This window comes from Phyllobates terribilis, unplaced genomic scaffold, assembly GCF_046119375.1.
Source record: "Phyllobates terribilis strain yellow unplaced genomic scaffold, ASM4611937v1 Scaffold_9__5_contigs__length_417890890, whole genome shotgun sequence".
In the NCBI taxonomy this organism is placed as follows: domain Eukaryota; kingdom Metazoa; phylum Chordata; class Amphibia; order Anura; family Dendrobatidae; genus Phyllobates; species Phyllobates terribilis.
Genome location: NW_027362769.1, coordinates 297798530 through 297820928, shown reverse-complemented (window position 1 = coordinate 297820928; position 22399 = coordinate 297798530). Strand labels below are relative to the sequence as shown.

At 43.5% G+C, this 22399-nt stretch overlaps 1 protein-coding gene and 1 pseudogene across 1 annotated transcript in view; one reads left to right on the top strand and one right to left on the bottom strand.

Annotated features, from left to right (window-relative positions):
• CAVIN2 (caveolae associated protein 2) overlaps positions 1-20272 on the bottom strand; it is an 89496-nt gene extending 69224 nt beyond the window's left edge. Inside the window, exon 1 of the mRNA XM_073647877.1 lies at positions 19449-20272. Coding sequence (XP_073503978.1) covers positions 19449-19943 — 495 coding nt within the window. The 5' untranslated portion in view covers positions 19944-20272. The remainder of the gene's footprint in view (positions 1-19448) is intronic.
• Positions 3698-4364, top strand: LOC141162717 (zinc finger FYVE domain-containing protein 21 pseudogene; annotated as a pseudogene).
• Positions 20273-22399: the final 2127 nt, after the last annotated feature.

The window sequence follows — 22399 nt, the reverse complement described above, 5'->3', positions numbered from 1 at the left end:
GCTTTTAATGAGTTCCTGGATCCTGGATGAAGGTATTTTTGACCATTCCTCTTTACAAAACAATTCCTGTTCAGTTAAGTTTGATGGTCGCCGAGCATGGACAGCCCTCTTCAAATGATCCCACAGATGTTCAATGATATTCAGGTCTGGGGACTGGGATGGCCATTTCAGAACATTGTAATTGTTCCTCTGCATGAATGCCTGAGTAGATTTGGAGCGATGTTTTGGATCATGGTCTTGCTAAAAGATCCATCCCCTGCGTAACTTCAACTTTATCACTGATTCTTGAACATTATTGTCAAGAATCTGCTGATACTGAGTGGAATCCATGCGTCCCTCAACTTTAACAAGATTCCCAGTGCCGGCATTGGCCACACAGCCCCAAAGAATGATGGAACCTCCACCAAATTTTACTGTGGGTAGCAAGTGTTTTTCTTGGAATGCTGTGTTTTTTTGCCGCCTTTTTGTATGACCAAACAACTCAATCTTGGTTTCATCAGTCCACAGGACCTTCTTCCAAAAAGAAATTGGCTTCTCCAAATGTGCTTTTGCATACCTCAGCCGACTCTGTTTGTGACGTGCTTTCAGAAACGGCTTCTTTCGCATCACTCTCCCATACAGCTTCTCCTTGTGCAAAGTGCATTGTATAGTTGACCGATGCACAGTGACACCATCTGCAGCAAGTTGATGCTGCAGCTCTCTGGAGGTGGTCTGAGGATTGTCCTTGACTGATCTCACCATTCTTCTTCTCTGCCTTTCTGATGTTTTTCTTGGCCTGCCACTTCTGGCCTTAACAAGAACTGTCCCTGTGTTCTTCCATTTCCTTACTATGTTCCTCACAGTGGAAACTGACAGGTTAAATCTCTGAGACAGCTTTTTGTATCCTTCCCCTGAACAACTATGTTGAATAATCTTTGTTTTTAGATCATTTGACAGTTGTTTTGAGGAGCCCATGATGCCACTCTTCTGAGGAGATTCAAACAGGAGAACAACTTGCAAGTGGCCACTTTAAGTAGCTTTTCTCATGATTGCATACACCTGGCTATGAAGTTCAAAGCTCAATGAGGTTACAAAACAAAAAAAAAGTGCTTTAGTAAGTCAGTAAAAAGTAGGTAGGAGTATTTAAAACAAGAAAATGATAAGGGTGCCCATACTTATGCACCTGTCAAATTTTGTTTGAATGCAGATTGCACATTTTCTGTTAGTACAATAAACCTTATTTCATGGCAGAAACATTACTGTGTCCAACAGTTATTACATATATCAAACTGAAATAGCTGTTGCAAAAACACCAATTTTTATAAAACATTAAGCTTAAGATTAATAGGGGTGCCCAAACTTTTTCATATAACTGTAATAGCCATATAGAAGATAGCGCCAAGCTGAATGTTCTCTATTCCCTAATGTGCTAATCTATTGTGCTTGATTATTTGTTATGTGTGAGCAAGCACAAGTATACAGTGGGTACGGAAAGTATTCAGACCCCTTTAAATTTTTCATTTTTGTTTCATTGCAGCCATTTGGTAAATTCTAAAAAGGTCATTCTTTTCTCATTAAAGTACACTCTGCACCCCATCTTGACTGAAAAAAACAGAAATATAGAAATTTTTGCAAATTTATTAAAATAGAAATACTGAAATATCACATAGTCATAAGTATTCACACTCTTTGCTCAGTATTGAATCGAAGCTCCCTTTTGAGCTACTACAGCCATGAGTCTTCTTGGGAATGATGCAACAAGTTTTTACACCTGGATTTGGGGATCCTTTGCCATTCTTCCATGCAGATCCTCTCCAGTTCCGTCAGGTTGGATGGTGAACGTTGGTGGGCAGCCATTTTCAGGTCTCTCCGGATATGCTCAATTGGGTTTAGGTCAGGGCTCTGGCTGGGCCAGTCAAGAATGGTCAGAGAGTTGTTCTGAAGCCACTCCTTTGTTATTTTAACTGTGTGCTTAGGGTCATTGTCTTGTTGGAAGGTGAACCTTCGGCCAAGTCAGAGGTCCAGAGCACCCTGGAAGAGGTTTTCATCCAGGATATCTCTGTACTTTGCAGCATTCATGTGCCCTTCAATTGCAACCAATCGTCCTGTCTGGTGTGCTGCCACCACCATGTTTCAATGTTGGGATTATATTGGGCAGGTGATGAGCAGTGCCTGGTTTTCTCCACACATACCGCTTAGAATTATCACCAAAAAGTTCTATCTTCGTCTCATCAGACCAGAGAATCTAATTTCTCATAGTCTGGGAGTCCTTCATGTGTTTTTGAGCAAACTCTATCTGGGCTTTCATATGTCTTGCACTGAGGAGAGGCTTCCGTTAGGCCACTCTGCCATAAAGGCCTGACTGGTGGAGGGCTGCAGTGATAGTTGACTTTCTGGAACTTCCTCCCATTTCCCTACTGCATCTCTGGAGCTCAGCCACAGTGATCTTGGGGCTCTTCTTTACCTCTCTCACCAAGGCTCTTCTCCCACGATTGCTCAGTTTGGCTGGACGGCCAGGTCTAGGAAGACTTTTGGTGGTCCCAAACTTCTTCCATTTAAGGATTATGGAGGCTACTGTGCTCTTCGGAACCTTGAGTAATGCAGAAATTCTTTTGTAACCTTGGCCAGATCTGTGCCTTGCCACAATTCTGTCTCTGAGCTCCTTGAACAGTTCCTTTGAGCTCATGATTCTCATTTGGTCTGACATGCACTGTGAGCTGTGAGGTCTTATATAGACAGGTGTGTGCCTTTCCAAATCAAGTCCTATCAGTTTAATTAAACACAACTGGACTCCAATGAAGGAGTAGAACTATCTCAAGGAGGATCACAAGGAAATGGACAGCATGTGACTTAAATATGAGTGTCTGAGCAAAGGGTCTGAATACTTATGACCATGTGATATTTCAGTTTTTCCTTTTTTTTAATAAATTTGCAAAAATTTCTACATTTCTGTTTTTTTTTCAGTCAAGATGGGGTGCAGAGTGTACTTTAATGAGAAAAAAATAACTTTTTAGAATTTACCAAATGGCTGCAATGAAACAAAGAATGAAAAATTTAAAGGGGTCTGAATAATTTCCATACCCACGGTAAGCCATTAGGGCTCATTTGTCCATATAATGAATAGTGGAGCAATCTACAGGAGTTCTCCTTAGTTTATCCATGGTTGCCAACTGTCCAAGATTTTCCGGGACTCCTAGGCTGAAAGGGACTGAGTTTATTTCGGATTGGTTGTTTTTGTGGGGAAGTGAGGGTTACCAGGAGGGGCAGGGTTGTAATCAGGACTAAACAACCCAGAAATGTTGGCAACTACCGTATGTAGATCCCTTTAATAAAAAGTAGGCCCTGAGAAACAGCTTATGACTATGCCTATATTACGACTCCCAGTAGGTGTTGTACAGTATATTTTCTGCCCAACCAGACCCCAATTCACCATAGATATAGAAAACACTCCAGAAATATGGCGGACTGCCATTCCTACAAGAGAGGAGCCCATAAGTGCCTTCTACCACAATGTGTACATACTATTCACATAAAGTCTATACGTATAATAAAGAACATCAGATACACTATGTAAAATAACGAAGTAATCACCAGGTATTAGTTTCTGGCTATAGAATAAGTAGGTTAATACATTTTATGCACAAGAGAAATTAATAGCGCAAATGCACCAAAGATAATAGTTCCCCCCTCTTACACATATATATCATATATAAAGATGTAAAGATGTCCACCGACCGAGATGGAAAGAAGCTGGTCCGCTCCCCCAGCGGGCTCCGCATGCTCCCCAAGAACCGGGCGCTGGGGAGTCCTTTTAGCATGGAGGAACCTCAGTGGATACCGGATAAAGAGTGTCCCCGCTGTATGCATTGTGACGCCAAATTCGACTTCATAACGAGGAAGCATCACTGCCGGAGGTGCGGGAAATGCTTCTGCGATAAATGCTGCAGTAAGAAAGTGCCTCTGCCACAGATGTGTTTCGTGGACCCCGTGCTGCAGTGCGGGGAGTGTTCTGTCATCTCTCAGAAAGAGATGGAGTTCTACGATCGGCAGTTGAAAGTCCTGATGCACGGAGCCACCTTCAGTATTACCCAGGGATCCTACGAGAAGTCTGAAACAGTCATGTGTCGTCTCTATAAAACAACCACCGATATCTGTTTCTAGATGGGGAAAACCATTATGAAATCGAAGTTGCTCGGATTTCCACAGTTCAGATCCTCACAGAAGGGTTCACTCCTGGAGGGGGGAACAGTCGGGCGACCGGGATGCTGATCCAGTATAAACCTCAAGGCTCCGACGAACTATTACAGATGAAGTTTACAACAAGCGAAGACTTTATTAGCAACAAAACGATGGCGGCGTTTTTGTATGAATCTCGGGACCAGTGACTGAAGATGGGAGGATGCAGAGTCGTGTTTGTAATTGTCATGTCTCGCTCCACTTTCCGCACCTGATGTAAGACTAAAGTTATAATTAAAGGGACTTCTTAGAGCGAGAGTTCCTCACCGTAACCGTGCAATATGTATCCACAGTAAAGCTTCAGACATATATATCATAGTGGTAAATGACATATATAATTATAGCTATCTTTGGCTGTGTGGGAATTTAGATCAATGTCAGTGTGTATCAGCGTTAACAGTATGCCAGTCTTGTGCTAAAGCAAAGCGCACTACATGATGGAAAATTGTATTCCACTAAATCAATGAGAAAACAACAGTTGTTTTGACAACATAATTATGGAAAGTCTCATTCTGTCTTCTTATTACATACATGTCATCAGCCTAGCGTACCATATATGCTTTCAATTAAATCATTTACTTCTGGCTATAACTAAGAGCTCAGCAGAGGACAAAGAAAGGAATAGAAAAGAACAGAAACTAATTGTTAACCCTATAACATGCAGGGTAGTTTTGTTCTCATTCAAAGCTATATTTCAGTTTTTGGAATGCTTGTAAATGGAACACAATATTATTGCTTGCATAATTGAAAAAATACATAATCTAAGCAGAAGAAGGTGACTTCAGCATCCAATAATGATCGACTTGCTTTATTATAGTGTGGCGCCCCAGCGGGTTCAGTCGCCACAGAGGTACTGCATCTCACCCAGAGGTGTGGTGCCCCACTCTCAGGTAAGGAGGGAGTACAGACCAGGACCCACCCACCTCCAACCAACACTACACCATTCCAGACCAGCAGGCAGGGGCAAGATGCAAGTGTACAATGCTGAGCCCTGCCCCCTAGTTGGAAGGGGGGGAACCAAGAGTGGGGGAACCATGTAGTGGGTGGAGGAAGTAGATCAGGGGAGCACCTTCAGAAGGAGTATAAGAAGGGAACCATCTTGAAGGAGACAGGACAGTACAGAGGAGAGAAACCTGGGAGCCTGAGCTCAGGAGGAGCTCTGCTCAGGAGGAGAGGAGAAAGGAGCGGGCCTAGACTGAGAGGCCCGGGAGGACAGACAGAGAGGACAGGAGCAGAGGGAATGCTCCAGAGAGACAGAGGGGATCCCAGAGCACGAGAAGTGCAGGAAGCCACCCGTGCGCCCGAATCTACACGGGTGTGGAGGGATCAGGCCGCAGAGGGGACTGGCCCCTAATTAGTGGAGAACTATAAGGCTCAGCTAGATAACCGGAGGCTACTCTACTTTCAATGTGCAGCTGCCCAAATCCACAATTACATCACTGAAAAGGTGGCCGCATAGGATTCAGGGGACTGCACGTCGCCCGACAAGATCCAAGGCTACCAGCTTGGGACACTGATTGTGAGGCGCAGGGCAGGAGGGTGAGAGCCAGCGCAGGAAGACGACCGAGGAAGGAACATAGAACGGGGTCCCATTTAAGTACTCCTGAGAGACTTGAGAGATTGCTGAACCACTTACTTGGTGAACGCAGACAATGTGGGAGGTTACACACTGGCACTGGTAACCTGGAGTCTTGAACAACTGAGTAAAACCTTGAAGACTGCATCCCCGCTGTGTCCTAGAATTATTGCTGCGCCATCACCAGCCCTGACCTACACAGCACCAGCAACATCTACCTCATAACATCACTATTTCCTGCCCTGGGGCCAAGCTCTGCCTGTGTAGAGCTGAACCAATTCTGCTGCGTCACCACCAGCTCCAGAGGATCTGCACCGCAGCAGCGGCCCCATATAGCCGCATACCACAGGTGGCATCACGAACATTATCTTTAAAAACTTAATTCCTCTATTACTTTATTCCCCTTTTATTGACCGCCCTGGGTCACGGACCGGGTCACTGCCACTGTGACATCCCCCAGCATCGACCGACCCGGCTACCGCGTACCCCATGGCCCCAGGGGGCGCGTCAACTTGGTGTCACGAATAGGATGAACCAACCCGTTGTCACGGGTCTCGTGCGCCTATAGACTGTGTATAGCTGTATAAACCGCAGCCATTACTGTAGCACATGCGGAGTTAATGATATGTGGGGTGTCCCATCGTGGGCGGAGCCTCAGAAACGGCGCCAAAATAGGCCCCTCCCGCTTGCATAAACTGTACCAGAGTTGTCTGTAACTCAGGCTGAAAGGTGCCAGCCTTCCCCTTTGCATCAGACTGAGGGGGGAGATTGTCGCCTTCCCCTGCAGAGGGCTGTGTGATCCCATCCATCTAGCTGCTGCAGCCCTGTGCTGTGTGATCCCAGCTGCTGCAGCTCTGTGTATACAACACAAGTGTGAGAAGCTGTGCAGCAAGAGTGCGACTGTACAGTGACCAACAGAGCAGTCTCGGTGACCAGCTGTGCAAGGAGTGACGACATAACCATCCGGAGCGGTGAGTCCTACCCCAGCAAGGGTGAACTAGGGGGGGAAGAAAGATGCCCATCTTAGGAGAAGCTCCAACAGCAGGTGCTGCCGCAGCCCTCATAATGCCACTGTCTATGCCATACATCCCAGGAGCGGCCTGGTTACCACAATACTCAGGAGAGAGAGGGTGGTACGCGCTTGATGTGCAGAAGGCGAGCGCGGAGGACATGCCCCTGACTTCTGGTGTTGCTGACTCTGGCCGTCCACAAGCAGCTTCTGCTCCGGCTGCAGTTAAGTACCCCGGAGACAGAGTCACCTACACCCGTCACCATGGAGAACGGGGGTGGTATGCCCTCCATGTTCACAGAGTGAAGGAGGAGGAGGACATGCCTCTGCTGTCCGAGGCTGATGACCCAACTGGGCCAGCCTATAGTGGACAGGTGATTCCCAGGAGGGAGCACCACTATTGAACTGTTAGTCTAGAAATATGTAAATAGTTACCTGGAAGGGTATAGTACTAATCAGCAAGTGTGTGTTTTAAAAGCTTATTCATGTGTTAGTATACCCGAAAAAGTTACAAGGACACTTAGCCTGTGGACGGTGAGCAGCTAAAAACTTTCCGTTGTAAATAGTTTGCACTTCTTAAAGTGCTTCTTATTGGTTTTATATAAAAAGACTATTGAACAAAAACCCCTTTGGAGTGGCCGAAGACGTGGTCAAACAGTTGGATAACCTATGCCCTGCAGCCACGCCCAGGGCCTACGTTGAGGGTTTTTGGACAGGTCTCTCATGTTGCACCTTCATAAGTGAGATGGACACCCGGTTATGGATCTCACTGTAGTTTGCTGAAAATGTGTTTATTAGGAAAAATATTTTATGAGTATGAAGAAGAATGTTATTAAAAGTGCTTTTATAATGTTTTATATGCTAATAGAAACCTGTAACGTTTAAAAAAATGTGCCTCCCATAAAGGGAAGAAAAAGTTATCTACCTATTGTTTTTCTATGTGACGCATCTAAAAAGTTTGTATGTCTAAACACCTGTGTTTTTGCTCTGTTCCAGCCGGCGGACATGCTGTGTTTTACCAGGGGGGTATGTGGCGCCCCAGCGGGTTCAGTCGCCACAGAGGTACTGCATCTCACCCAGAGGTGTGGTGCCCCACTCTCAGGTAAGGAGGGAGTACTGCCCGGGACCTACCCACCTCCATCCAACACTACACCATTCCAGATCAGCAGGCAGGGGCAAGATGCAAGTGTACAATGCTGAGCCCTGCCCCCTGGTTGGAAGGGGGGGAACCAAGAGTGGGGGAACCATGTAGTGGGTGGAGGAAGTAGATCAGTGCAGCACCTTCAGAAGGAGTATAAGAAGGGAACCATCTTGAAGGAGACAGGACAGTACAGAGGAGAGAGACCTGGGGGCTGGAGCTCAGGAGGAGCATAGGATTCAGGGGACTGCACATCGCCCGACAAGATCCGAGGCTACCGGCTTGGGACACTGATTGTGAGGCGCAGGGCAGGAGGGTCAGAGCCAGCGCAGGAAGACGACCGAGGAAAGAACATAGAACGGGGTCCCGTTTAAGTACTCCTGAGATAGTGAGAGATTGCTGAACCCCTTTCTTGGTGAACGCAGGACGACGTGGGAGGTTACACACTGGCGCTTGTAACCTGGAGTCTTGAACAATTGTGAGTAAAACCTTGAAGACTGCACCCCACTGTGTCCTAGAATTATTGCTGCGCCATCACCAGCCCTGCACTGCACAGCACCAGCAACATCTACCTCATAACATCACTGTTTCCAGCTGTGGGGCTAAGCTCTGCCTGTGGAGAGCTGAACCAACTCTGCTGCGTCACCACCAGCTCCAGAGGATCTGCACGGCAGCGGCAGCACCATATAGCCGCATACCACAGGAGGCGTCATGAACATTATCTTTAAAAACGTAATTCCCCTATTACTTTATTCCCCTTTTATTGACCACCCTGGGTCATGGACCGGGTCACTGCCACTGTGACATCCCCCAGCATCGACTGGCCCGGCTACCGAGTACCCCACGGCCCCAGGGGGCGCGTCAATAGCATCATGAAAGCATCATGAATGCAGAAACGGGACCATTTGTGAGACCATAATAAAGCAAGTCGGTCATTATTGAATGCTTAAAGGGGTTTTCCCACTAACGAAAGTTGATTTTAATCAATAGATCTTGTAAGAAAAATAACTTCCACAATTGGATGTGTTTAAATAAAATGTTTCTGTGCCGAGATAATCTTATAAATGTGCCCCTGCTGTGTACTGTGTAATGACCGTACAGGGACATGGTTGGATCATACCACATCTCCTGGGCAGGGGAGGAAGCACAGAAGAGTATACAGACATTACAACACGGGATCGTAGCTGATTCTTTTTGTGAGATAAAACATTTCTCTGCCTGTTTTTAAACAATGTTTTACTTCAAAGAATCAATCAGCTGTGGTCCCCTGCTGTAATATCTGTATACTCTTTTGCTTCCTCCCCTGCCCAGGAGAAGTGGTATGATCAGACCGTGTTCCGTACACGATCAGACACAGCCATTACACAGTACACAGCAGGGGCACATTTATAAGATTATCTCAGCACAGGAACATTTTATTTAAACATATCCAATTGTGGAAGTTATTATTATTCCAAAATCTATTGATTAAAATCAACTTTTGTTCGTGGGAAAACCCCTTTAAAAGGGTTGTCTGGTCTACATCGATAAGTCTGCAGTCACTGCGACTGCAGACTCATGTATGCCCCCAGCTGCGTTGCAAGGATTCACTGGTTTCTGAGCCGGGACTGGAGGGTATGTATAAGTTATACATAGTCCTGGCAAGTGTATGGAGCGAGGCCACGCCCTCTAGTTGGTCACACCCACTGGATGACCATGTCACTAGTCGGGGCGAGGCCTCGCTCAATAAATACTCATACATACCTCTACTCCGGGCTCAGAAACCGGCGAATTCCCACAGCACACTGTTCTTGTGCTGGGGGAATTCATAAGTCTGCAGTCACAAAGAGTGACTGTAGACTTATTGATTTGGACCGGACAACCCCATTTAAGCCACCTTCTGCTACTTTGATCCTGATTGTTAAAAGGGATCGTCCCATGTTTGTTGTGCGTGCATGCACATGGTATTGAAGCATGAGTGGCTCCCCGCTCATGCGCAGTGACGAGCGGCTGCCAGCGCGTGCACACTGAATCTGGGTGTACGTACCCAGCTTCATTGACTGTGTGCGCATGCGCTGGAGCTGCTGCAAGTCATGAGCTTGCGCGGGCAGCCGCTCTTCACTATGCATGCGCGGGGAGCCGCTGGACACTGGACAAACACGGGAAGCAGTTCGACACTGCACAAGCGTGGGATTTTAGAGCGGATTTCCGTGACATCAGCGCTCCCTGGAACATCAATCACAGTGCATGGGCGTCGACAATGTGACGAGCCCATGACTGAAAGAAAATAAAGCCCACCCCTATGACTGAATGAGAAGGTACTATATAACCATACAAAGTTATTTTTTGAGATGATTACTGCGCCGTTTTGATTAAAAACAAGGTGTTAGTGATGCACATTGCATCACTAACAACGCTCTGGGGACAGTTTTACTGGCGGAAACTTTAGGAGCTGTTTGGAAGTACATATTAATTATTGATTTCACAATAGTTCATATATACCACCAAATAGTTGCTAAAAAATACAATTTGTAATGCATAAAACAAAGTAACATCAATGAAAATCTAAAAAAAAATAGTTATAGCTGCTAAAATGCAAAAACAAATAAACAAGCCTGTAGCTGGTCAGTGAGGCCCATTAACCATTGAGAGGTTAAAAGTTGTCTAACTTTTCTAAAATGAGACCAAGAACAACGCTGAAATGTTACATTCACAAAAGTTTTATCTAATGTGGGAATTTCTGTATAACTGGAGGGCGTGCTTCATAGTACATTCCTATTCACCCACCTGCCAGAAGATAGATTTGTGCTATTCGCAACTAAATAATTCATTCCTTTACATTGCAAGAAAAGATGAAAACGTTAGATAATATTGTTGACGCCTTAAACTATTATGAAGATGTTGGATAAAGCTTGATTTGGAGCTTGTCACCATGAATAACCTCAGAGCAAATTTCTAGTATTCAATTCAGGTGTGACTACAGTTAACCCAAATATTTCTCTTCTTCCCCTTCCCATTATGACACTTAGAGGGGTTCAGGAATCTGAGCTATGTGAAGTTGACTGAGGGCCAGGGTGGTGGCTGTAGTGGTCCACTTCAAAAGAGGGATCTTTGTATGTATGTATGTATGTATGTATGTACATATATGCACATTAGAAACTTAAGCACCAGGCCCATTTTGGTAAACGTTCTTTCTCAGGCCATAACAGACCAAAACCAAATACACTGTGTGCAGAATTATTAGGCAAGTTGTATTTTAGAGGATTATTTTTATTATTGATCAACAAATATGTTCTCAATCAACCCATAAATATCCAAGCTTAATATTTTTGGAAGATGGAGTGGGTTTTTTTTTAGATTTGGCTATCTTAGGAGGATATCTGTTTGTGCAGGTAACTATTACTGTGCAGAATTATTAGGCAACTTAATAAAAAACAAATATAATCCCATCTCACTTGTTTATTTTAACCAGGTAAACCAATATCAGTGCACAAAATTTAGAAATAAACATTTCTGACATGCAAAAACAAAATCCCAAAAAATTAGTGATCAATATAGCCACCTTTCTTTATGAAGACACTCAACAGCCTTCCATCCATAGATTCTGTCAGTTGCTTGATCTGTTTTCGATCAACATTGAGTGCAGCAGCCACCACAGCCTCCCAGACACTGTTCCGAGAGGTGTACTGTTTTCCCTCCCTGTAGATCTCACATTTTATGATGGACCACAAGTTCTCTATGGGGTTCAGATCAGGTGAACAAGGGGGCCATGTCATTACTTTTTATTCTTTTAGGCCTTTACTGGCCAGCCACGCTGTGGAGTAGTTGGATGCATGTGATGGAGCATTGTCCTGCATGAAAATCATGTTTTTCTTGAACGATACCAACTTCTTCCTGTACCACTGCTTGAAGAAGTTGTCTTCCAGAAACTGGCAGTAGGTCTGGGAGTTGAGCTTCACTCCATCCTCCACCCGAAAAGGTCCCACAAGTTCATCTTTGATGATACCAGCCCATACCAGTACCCCACCTCAACCTTGCTGGCGTCTGAGTCGGAGTGGAGCTCTCTGCCCTTTACTGATCCAGCCTCTGGCCCATCCGTCTGGCCTATCAAGAGTCACTCTCATTTCATCAGTCCATAAAACCTTTGAAAAGTCAGTCTTAAGATATTTTTTGGCCCATTCTTGACGTTTTATCTTATGTTTCTTGTTCAAAGGTGGTCGTTTTTCAGCCTTCCTTACCTTGGCCATGTCCCCGAGTATCGCACACCCTGAGCTTTTTGATACTCCAGTAACGTTGCAGCTCTGAAATATGGCAAAACTGGTGGCGAATGGCATCTTGGCAGCTTCACGTTTGATTTTCCTCAATTCATGGGCTGTTATTTTGCACCTTTTTTAGCCAACACGCTTCTTGCGACCCTGTTGGCTATTTGCCATGAAAAGCTTGATTGTTCGGTGATCACGCTTCAAAAGTTTGGAAATTTCAAGACTGCTGCATCCCTCTGCAAGACATCTCACAATTTTGGACTTTTCAGAGCCCGTCAAATCTCTCTTCTTACCCATTTTGCCAAAGGAAAGGAAGTTGCCTAATAATTAAGCACACTTATATAGGGTGTTGATGTCATTAGTCAACACCCCTCCTCAAGCCTATGAAGCTTGGAGTAGGACAACATGTATAAAAAGTATCATGTGATCAAAATTCTCATTTGCCTAATAATTCTGCACATAGTGTAGACTTAACGCAACTCACCACTCCTAGATCAAATGGAAAAAGGGCGAACAATTGGAGTTTTAGAGGTTAAAAATATTATTCCTTTATTAATACGAATATCTCACTAAAACAATCAAATAGACATAAAATGACCTGCAGAAAATAAAGATACCAGAAAAAATGAAAAAGAAAATAAAGACCAGGGGAGGAATCTGGAAAATGGGCAGTTGCAAGTGATTCACATATATAGGAGGATAGTGTGAGGAAAACAATAACTCTCTTATAAGGTAAAAAAAAAAACTCTCACCATAACTTTTGCTTAGTTCCCCCACACGTGTATTAGTATGGCAATTCTTTTGGAGGATTTGATGTTCACAAAGGGGCCATCAAATCTTACCCATGATGCAGAATTGTCTCCCAGAAGGTGAACCGAAACCCCAACGTGCATTTCGCTTTGTTTAATACATGGCTTTGTCAAGGGAAAGTAGTCTAAAGACCACTGGACGGCTGCATCACTAGTCGGGGTGCAGCTTTGCTCGATATAAATGTATGGAGATAGGCGGCACCCACTGGCCGGGTTCTGGCCAGGAATATGCATAACGCATATGTATCCGCTGGTCCCGGCTCAGAAACCAGCAAATTCCCGCAGAGCGCAGTACATGCACTGGGTGGATTCATAAGTCTGAAGTCACACAGAGTAACTGCAGACTTATCAAGTTGGACCTGACAACCCCTTTAAAAATTCACATAAAAAGCAATTACAGTTTTTGGACAAAAGGCTAAGTTCTCACGATGAGCTTTCAGAACGTTCTTGACACCATTTTTACTGTACAAAAAACCCTCATAGTTTGCATTTACAGCAAAGTGGATGGGATTTATAGAAATCTCATGCCCACTGTATTTTTTTTTTACGTAGCAGTGCGTGTTTGAAATCTGCAAGATGTCAATTTCTGAGTTTTATGTGCGGATTTTCCTTACAGTATTGCATTAGATGTAGAAAATCTGCAGGTAATAAACGCATGTAATAAGCACATGACTGTACCAATAAAATGTTGTCAAAGCCAAATACAAGAGAAGTATCAAAAACTAAGCCGCTTTATTTAAAACATAACATACTAAAAGAAACAAAAATTGCAGCGTAAAGAAGATGATAAAAATGCTTGCAAAAAATTACCAATAACAATTCAAAAAGTGCATGAGATGAGAATCATGTATCTAGTATACCATCATTGTTTTTGGAAAAAGAGAAAATTTTATTTAATTTTGAACAACCTAAGATTTAAAAAATAGTTTCTCACTCTGCAGTGTGAAGCAGGTCTTGAAGGCGTTGCCCATAATATATTATTAAAAATCTGTATTGGCGCCCTCTGGTGTTCATTTGATTCCTTACCATAAAGCCCATTTCATGTGTTCAGCACTGATGAGAAGCCACGTCTAGTGGCAATCCGGACATCAGAATCTGTACATGGACCGTGAAAGATGAATATGTGAAATTGGACTTAGAGGGTAAGGAAAAGAGTGTACAGACATTACAGCACGGGATTGCAGATGATTTTTTTTGTGAGGCAAAACATTTCCTGCCTGTTTTTAAGCAATGTTTTACCTCACAGAAAAAATCATTTGCAATCCCCTGCTATAATGTCTGTATAATCCCCCCCTTCCCCCTTCTTTCTCCCCTGCCCAGGAGATGTGGTATGATCAGACCATGTCCCTGTACGGTCAGACACAGCCATTACACAGTACACAGCAGGGGCTCATTTATAAGATTATCTCAGCACAGGGACATTTTATTCATAATCACATCCAATTGTGGAAATTATTATTCCAAGATCTATTGATTAAAATAAAGTTTGTTTGTGGGAAAACCCCTTTAAACTTAGTGAAGTGAATAATGGATTTGGGTAGTGTCCATATGGGTTGTAAGGAGGAAAGTGATAAAATAAAATAATATGGTGTCAAAAATGCTTATCTATGTGCATACCTAGCCCAGTTCGGTTTGTGAACCATAGCCATATACAACAAGATAGCTAATATAGGAGAAAGAGTAGAGGCCTCTGCCCACCCAAACCATGACCATTGCACGTCAGAGACCCACAACAACCGGCCAGGGATAGCTAAGTGGGTCTCCAAAACTCCAAAATCAGAATGTGGTTTTATAGATGTAGATCTTAAGAGGGGACCTTACACAGTGTGTATTTATCTTACTACAAAGGAAAAACTGTTAAATCACAAACTCAACTCAGCTCTGGCTTTATTCACACATCAGCATTTTTGATCAGTATTTCATCAGTATCTGTATGCCAAAAATAGAAGTGTCTCCAAAACACAGAACAAGTGTCAATCTTTCAATTCTGGTGTTTCTCTGTCAGTTTCACTCCTGGCTTTGGAATAGAAACACTGATGCAAAATACTGATGTGTGAATAAGGCCTTACCTGAATGTTTATAGATGCACCCATAGTGTAAACCTGTATCATTATTCCATGGATTCTTCTGCTCCAATGCTGTAGAGTAGAATGACAGTGTGATCTGATATTCCTCATTTCTCCCGTACAGCTGCACATGGGAGCAGACACACTATGGGCGGCATGTGGTGCAAAGAACTGATCTAAAACTACATCCAGTTTTAACAGCCCATAAATTAGGTTGTGAGTGATTTTGATTGGAATGAAGATTTGTTTTCTTCACTGTATTTAGGGTGCAGACATTTCTGGCAAATGCAGGATATAACTTCAATGTGCAGGGATGAAGGCAATAGTCTTCTTCTCCTGGGATGGGACCATGGACCACAAGCTCAGTTGTGTACATAAACCCTAAATGGGGGTCACAATAGATAAATCCTGGCTGAACTAGCATATATGTGGGGGCGGATACAGACAGAAGAACAGTACATGGGCCCTTTGTAGTTCATCATACCACACCCTTTATGGGTCAATGACAGAAGCGGCTTGTGAGGTGTGAATGGGTCCTAACCTTCTGGGCCCCTGTGCGACTGCACCAATGGTACGTCTGTCCCGGCATATGTGTGATAAGCTAGTGCATGACTGCAATACAGTGAATTATTGTACAATTCAATGTGAAAAGAACTGGAAATGTGTAAAAATGAATCAAAGTAGAAGTCCACTGCCTGTGGGAAATAGGCTGCTTCCATGAAAGGCAGTGGGAGACGAGCGATCTGTCAGTGCCACAACAATGCAGCCTAGTCTTATCCTGGGCTGGGCGGCTTGCTCAAGAGGAATGTGAAATATTTGGAGCTGGGATTTTACACCACATACAGAAATGTGACACAAGGCCAGTTTTTTTCCTAACCTTTGCCATATGGAAAAAGTGCCCACACAAATATTTGTAACTGCTATATATGCACAAAGCCCTGCTACAATCACAAGAGTCCTCCCATTACATTAGTGGTGCTCATCTAATCCCAGGGGGAATGATAGGGAATAACTGTCCAAATGTAGAATGTCATGTAAAGGCACATTGTGTCCATAGTTATGTCCTCTCACATGTAACAATATTCTATAGTCATCAACCCGCAACACTCCATCTATTGTAAAACTACAACTTCCAGCATGCCCTGGCAGACGAATGTATCTATCAAGTCAGAACCCACTATAATGTTTTAACCATCCCCTGTGCAAGAACAGTATATGTGTCCTTTATAGCCCAATAGTTCATAATAATGCACAATGCCACCTGCTCTGGAAGTAGAAATGGGCCCCCTTGCCATTTGAACCCCTGTGGGGCCGCACAGGTTGCACCAATGATATGTCTGCCCCTGCTAGGAGACATAGTTTTAAGAAAGCTGGAAAGCAACAAGTCAGACAATTCTAATTTACTAAAAATGTATTTTAGGACATTTTGACACTTCCAATATTCACAGTCCGAGTGTGGAGAGCAATGTCTGGACTGGCCATAGGTCTCTACGTGCGCCTATGAGACTGTCCCATTAGAGCCAGGTCCGGACATCTCAGTTCGTATGTGGAGCATGAAAGTCGGATGTGTGAACTGGCCTAACATATGGCATTGTATGCAACATCAAAACGTATAGATATCTAATAAAGCAAGGCGCTTAACGCCATGTGTAAGGCCAAGTTGTGCCAACAGTAAGCTAATCCTGACTAGAAGAAACACTCCAAACAGTTTACTAAAGAGTGATGTACGTTCTGCAAATGAAGTAATGTGCGGATTTACCAATCTAGTTGCTCTATGGTGGGTGTATAGAGATCTACCGCCCCAAACTAACCCCTGGCCCCCTAGGGCTCTCACTGCCCAGCAGAGAATGCTGTGCCCCCAAGATTCTCACATATTAGGCATATTAATGTGCCATGGAATAAATGGCGCTATAATAATAATATTAATGCATGAGGACCTTTCAGAAAGACATAGCACCTTGATGGTGGGTCACAAAGTATAAAGTTTACTGATGCCTTTATAAGCTGATAGAGTGAAGTACTCGAACCCTGTAAGACAATTGTATTTTGCCCTATTTTATGTTGAAGCTGTGCCCAGTTTGAGAAAGAAAACTGACACAGCCCAGGGTTAAATTAAGAAATGTTCAGCAGAATTGGACACATGCTAAAATGCTCAGAGTTGAAAGGGTGAAGATTCAACTTTTCCATTTTTGGTCTGAATTATTCACGATTAGCTTGAGCACATGATATATCTACTAAGTGAACAGGAAAAGGGGAAACCTCAGGTTAAAGTTAAAAGTGATTCTTTATATTATATCACATCCTGAAGTTACGTTCATCATTATGTTACAGAAAGGTTTATATTATTATAAGAAAGAAATACATAAAAATATGTATGAAGTATGAAAAGTAAATGTTTACAAAGAGGTATTCTGAGACAGTAACAGTAAGGGTGGTTTATGTAGAAAATATGTAGCCGTTTGCCCTTTAGCCACATCTGGATTAGCTGTCACACTGCTCTGTAGGTGACCAGTGTCCAGTTATGCTGGTGCAATGTAGCAATGTGCACCCACCAGCCACTCCCTACAGCAGTGTTCTCGAAGCTAGCTGTTGTAAAACTACAACTCCCATCGTGCCCTGACAGCTGCAGGTTTGGGAGCACTGCCCTGCTGCATCTGGTGACACATCTGGATCTCCACAGCAGCATGGAGTGCAGACTTTAAGTGGTTTGTGAATAGGGTTCGTTAAATGGCGTAATGTATTTTGCTGTGATAGTTCAACGTGGATGTCACCACTAAAATTCCACAACATGTGAATCCATTAGATGGTGGCCATATGTGTAGCGATTTTATGCTTCATGACTTTTTATAAGATGTAAATTGTGGTACCTGATTTGTATTTTGTGGAAGCACTATGTGGTTTGTCGGCTATTGGTGTGAATTTAACAACTCCAGTATAAAATATTACGTTATTGCATTTGATGCAATGACAAATCTGGGAATCAGCGATTCCAAAGCATCTTTAAAGAAGATATTTTTTGTTAGAAAATGACATAATAAAATAAACAAGTCTCGGAACAATAAAAGTGAACAATGCACACACTTTGCAATTAATATTTATTCCAGAGTTTCTTTCCATGCATGTACCCCATTAATTGCAGAAATTGGATGTTTCAGCGAACATGCCCATTTTCCATACTATAGGTATCACAATAATGACCAATATTTCCATCCCGATCTGATGACATCTGCATCAAATTTTAAAGAGGATACAGAAATGATTGCTACCCATATATATAAATGAAAGCAAGTGCACAAAGAATTGTCACCTGCTTCTGTCGTTGTACATGCATGTGATGGTTATGGCCTGTTTACAGCAGGTGACAAAGATGCAGAATAGGATTAAACCAATGGCCTACAAGTAACAAAAGCAACTGGAGTGATTTGTGCCAAATACATAAATACATGCAAGTTTCATAAAAAAATTATTATATTTTCACTTAAATCAATAAATGAAATCTACATCTGCTATGAGTGGGTTTTCAGTTTAAAAAAGTGTTCACCTCCTAAATAAATGAAGCCTAAACCAAGTCCTATGTGGTCACCACGCCCAGTTTTCGTTTCCATTTCCAAAGTTAGGGACTGGAAACAAAAGTTGCTAATTTTACAGTGAAAATGTTTCAACTCGCACCATTTTAGTGGCACCACAACCTTGATAAATGTGGGCCTCAAGTGAAATCTATATTACTTCAGGGTAACATGACAACATGAAGATCGTGCTGCTGCATTGTGACAGCCCATCTAATGATTGTCAATAGGGCTGCGTTGTCACCATTGCAAAAAATCCAAACCTGTTGGATTTTTGGTTGTGCGCGTGTCACTTGACAATGTTGTTCTGTACAACTTACGACCCGCATGCGAAGTCTGCGCTTTGGTTGTTTTCACAGACAAATCGCAACTCTCAAAAATTTCCAGGCACACAAGTCATTTAGCTTTAGCCTTACTATATATTATTCAATTCTTCTGCTTTCATGTGAATTAATACAAAAAACACCCCACCTGTTCATTTCAACCATATATGGTCTGATTTTAAACATTTTAGTTGAGCCATTTCTTAAAGTGAAAATGTGGTTTTGAATGCAAGATTTTGCTCAAATATGCCGATAAAAAAACAATACATCTAAAATAAACACACACATATAAAATATAGATAGATAGATAGATAGATAGATAGATTAGTTATTGTATGTCATGATAACTATATTCTAAGTACCACTAGCTCCACAGTGAGAAGGGAGTGGCTGCCCAGGGTACCAGTCGGTACATGTTATGCAAATAAGAATCTTTTTAAAAAATATTTTCGATAACTAACATAGCAGAAAAAGTAGTATTTTGTACTATTTCAGTGTAACGTACCTGGAAGATCAATACTTTGAAATTATTTCTTCTCAAGAGCACATTGTGGTTGCTTTCCAGCTTCTTCACCTGCACAGTCTGCTTATCCATACGATCCTTGACGTCTCTCATGTTGGCGCTGACTTTGCGAGATTTCTCCAGAAGTTTGCTGACAGTGTTGCTGGTAGATGTATGACTTTTTGAAAGTTTGGTGATATCATTTTGGATGCCCTTTACTGAGTTTTCTATGTCAATCTGCCTCTTTTCCATTTTGTGCTGGTTTTCTTGCACTGAATCCAGCATATTCACTAGTTTATCCAGCAGGGTGAGGACTGTGATGGCGTTGACCTGATTACTGTCTTTGATGGAGTCAGCCACTAGTTGCTGTGGTGTAGGGCTTGAGCTGGGGGACTCTGCAGGGCTGTGGCTGGGCACCACCAACTCCTGGCTCTCATGATCAGCACTCTTCTGAAACTCTTCATTACTCTTCTCTATCTGAATTGCATCTTCCTCCATGTTCACAGATGTTCACAAATCAAACCGTGCAGCTGCTGTACTTTTCCTCTTGTGCTTTCTGATGATATATTCTAAAGAAGTTACTGTAAAAGTAGCAGATGTTCTCTTCTTTGGCTTCTTCTCCTTTGATTAGTGTTTGCTTTGATAGGATAGTATGACACACTAGTCTGCAGCAAAACACTGCCAGCAACTACATTCCAGCTTCCCTTTTAAGCCTCTACTCCACCCAGTGGGAGGTGAAATGTGAATTATCCAAACTTTTCAGATCCAGGGGTGTGTTCCAGAGCATACACTCCATGTCACGGCACTCCTAGATGTGCAGGTTTACATTTTTTTTAACATGCCATAGTTTAATAATGACTTCATGCAGGCACAGAAAACACCCAATGTTGGACAGGAGCCATCACTGCTTCTCTTGGCTGCAGGGGAAAACTTTTGGCTGGCTGCTATGATACACTGGAACACTGAGCATGTTTTTTTCCTGGATGAAGTTATTTTCAGAGAGAAGTATTGTTTGCATCTGCCAAGGGAATAACTCATGATGTGGTTCACATCTACATTTCTTTTTCCTTACAAATATAGGTTAGAGATCTCAGTTTTCACAGAGCTCTTAGAGGGAAAGCTGCAGTTATTGTAAGATTATCTTTCCTTTGTTGTGGATGTTTTTTTTTTCTAGGACATTTCCTCAATTTAAAGGCAACCTGTCACACAATTCAAGCTGCTCAAACCATCGACAGCTTGAATCAGAGCCTGGCTGCACGACTGCAGCCAGATAAATTTTTCTCCGAAACGCTCCTAGCAAGAGACCTGTCATTCACTTGGAGCGATGCTGAGAGAAGCTGTCCGGGGGCGCTGCAACGCTAGTTCTTCTCTGGCTATGATCCCCAGCCATATCTTCCAACTATATTTTCTTTGAAACGTTGGAGCATTTCAGGGAAAGACACACCTGGCTGCTATCGTGCAGTCAGGCTCTGAGTTAGGCCGGTTTCACACGTCCGTATATTTCCGGTACCGAAAATATCCTTGTCCCGTGTGTCCGGCGCTGTTCCCAAGTGCCGGGTACTGAACACTGCCCTCATCATGGTTCCTTGCCAGCGCTGAGATCAGCACCAGCAGGGACCATGATGAGGGTAGTAGTGTCTTCTCCCGCAGTGTCCCTGTGTAAAAATAAGAGTAAAATAATAAAATCCATATGCTCACCTGTCCAGTGATGTACCCCCACTGTAATCCTCTGACTGCTGATGCCGAGGAACCGGGGAGAATGAGCCGCTCCAGCAAGCGGGCCCCGGAGCTGAGCTCAAGAGCGGTGTCCTGTCACTCACTGAGCACAGCTCTGGGGCCCACTTGCTAGAGTGGCTCATTCTCCCCGACTCCTCGGAGTCAGCGGTCAGAAGATTACAGCGGGGATCATCTCTGGACAGGTGAGCATAAGGATTTTATTATTTTAATCTTATTTTTACACAGGGACACTGCTGGAGAAGACACTACTGCCCTCCTCATTGTCCCTGCTAGTGCTGATCGCAGCGCTGGCAGGGAACCATGAGGGCAGCGCTCAGCACCCGGCGCTTGGGAACACCGCTAACTGTATACTGATTCCTAGGCGCCGGTACGTGCCACACGGATGACACAGGGATGTCATCCGCAAAAAAACTGACATGTCAGTGTGTTTCCACGGACCGTGTGTCTGTGTGATCCACACACTGACATGTCAGACCCATAGATTTGAATGGGTCTATGGGTGTCAGTGTCTCCAGTATGTGTGGAAACTGTCACCACACATACTGGAAACATGGATGTGTGAAAGATCCCTTATACTGCTTGTGGACTGGGCAGCATGAGTAACATGACAGGTTCCTTTAACTCTATAAAGCCATATTGTATTGTGCTGTCATGAGGCTGAGCACTTTAGATATAGGAATGTATATAAAAATTTACTTTAGAGGCTGCAGAGCCAACATGGTACATCCCTCTTTTTCCTAAAAAAACACTTCTCAATCCCGGCACTTACACGCATTGGTTGCTATCAATGAGGTTATTAAAGGGAATCTGTCACCCCCCTGGGACTTATCAGACTTCTAATATGGGCATACAGGTGACAGAAATGTAAATCTATACATACCTGTATGTCGCATATTAGAGGTCTGGTTGGTTTGAAATGTCTTTTTATTCAGTCTTGCGGGCCGGGGGACGGGAATAAATCCCCACCTACTTTGCTAATTACAATGTTCCCCCTCTGCCCTGTGACTTCCAGATCCCACGCATGCGCAAATCACCTATAACGCAGGCGCCTGGGAGTTACAGTGACTTCCCGGCGCCTGAGCACAAGACCACTGCTGGAAAAATATAGCCGGGAGAAAAAAATGTGTGCCTTGCGTTATAGGTGATTTGCGCGTGTGCAGGATCTGGAAGACGAGACTGCACATCACAGGGTACTGTGACGTGCTGGGGAGGGGGGG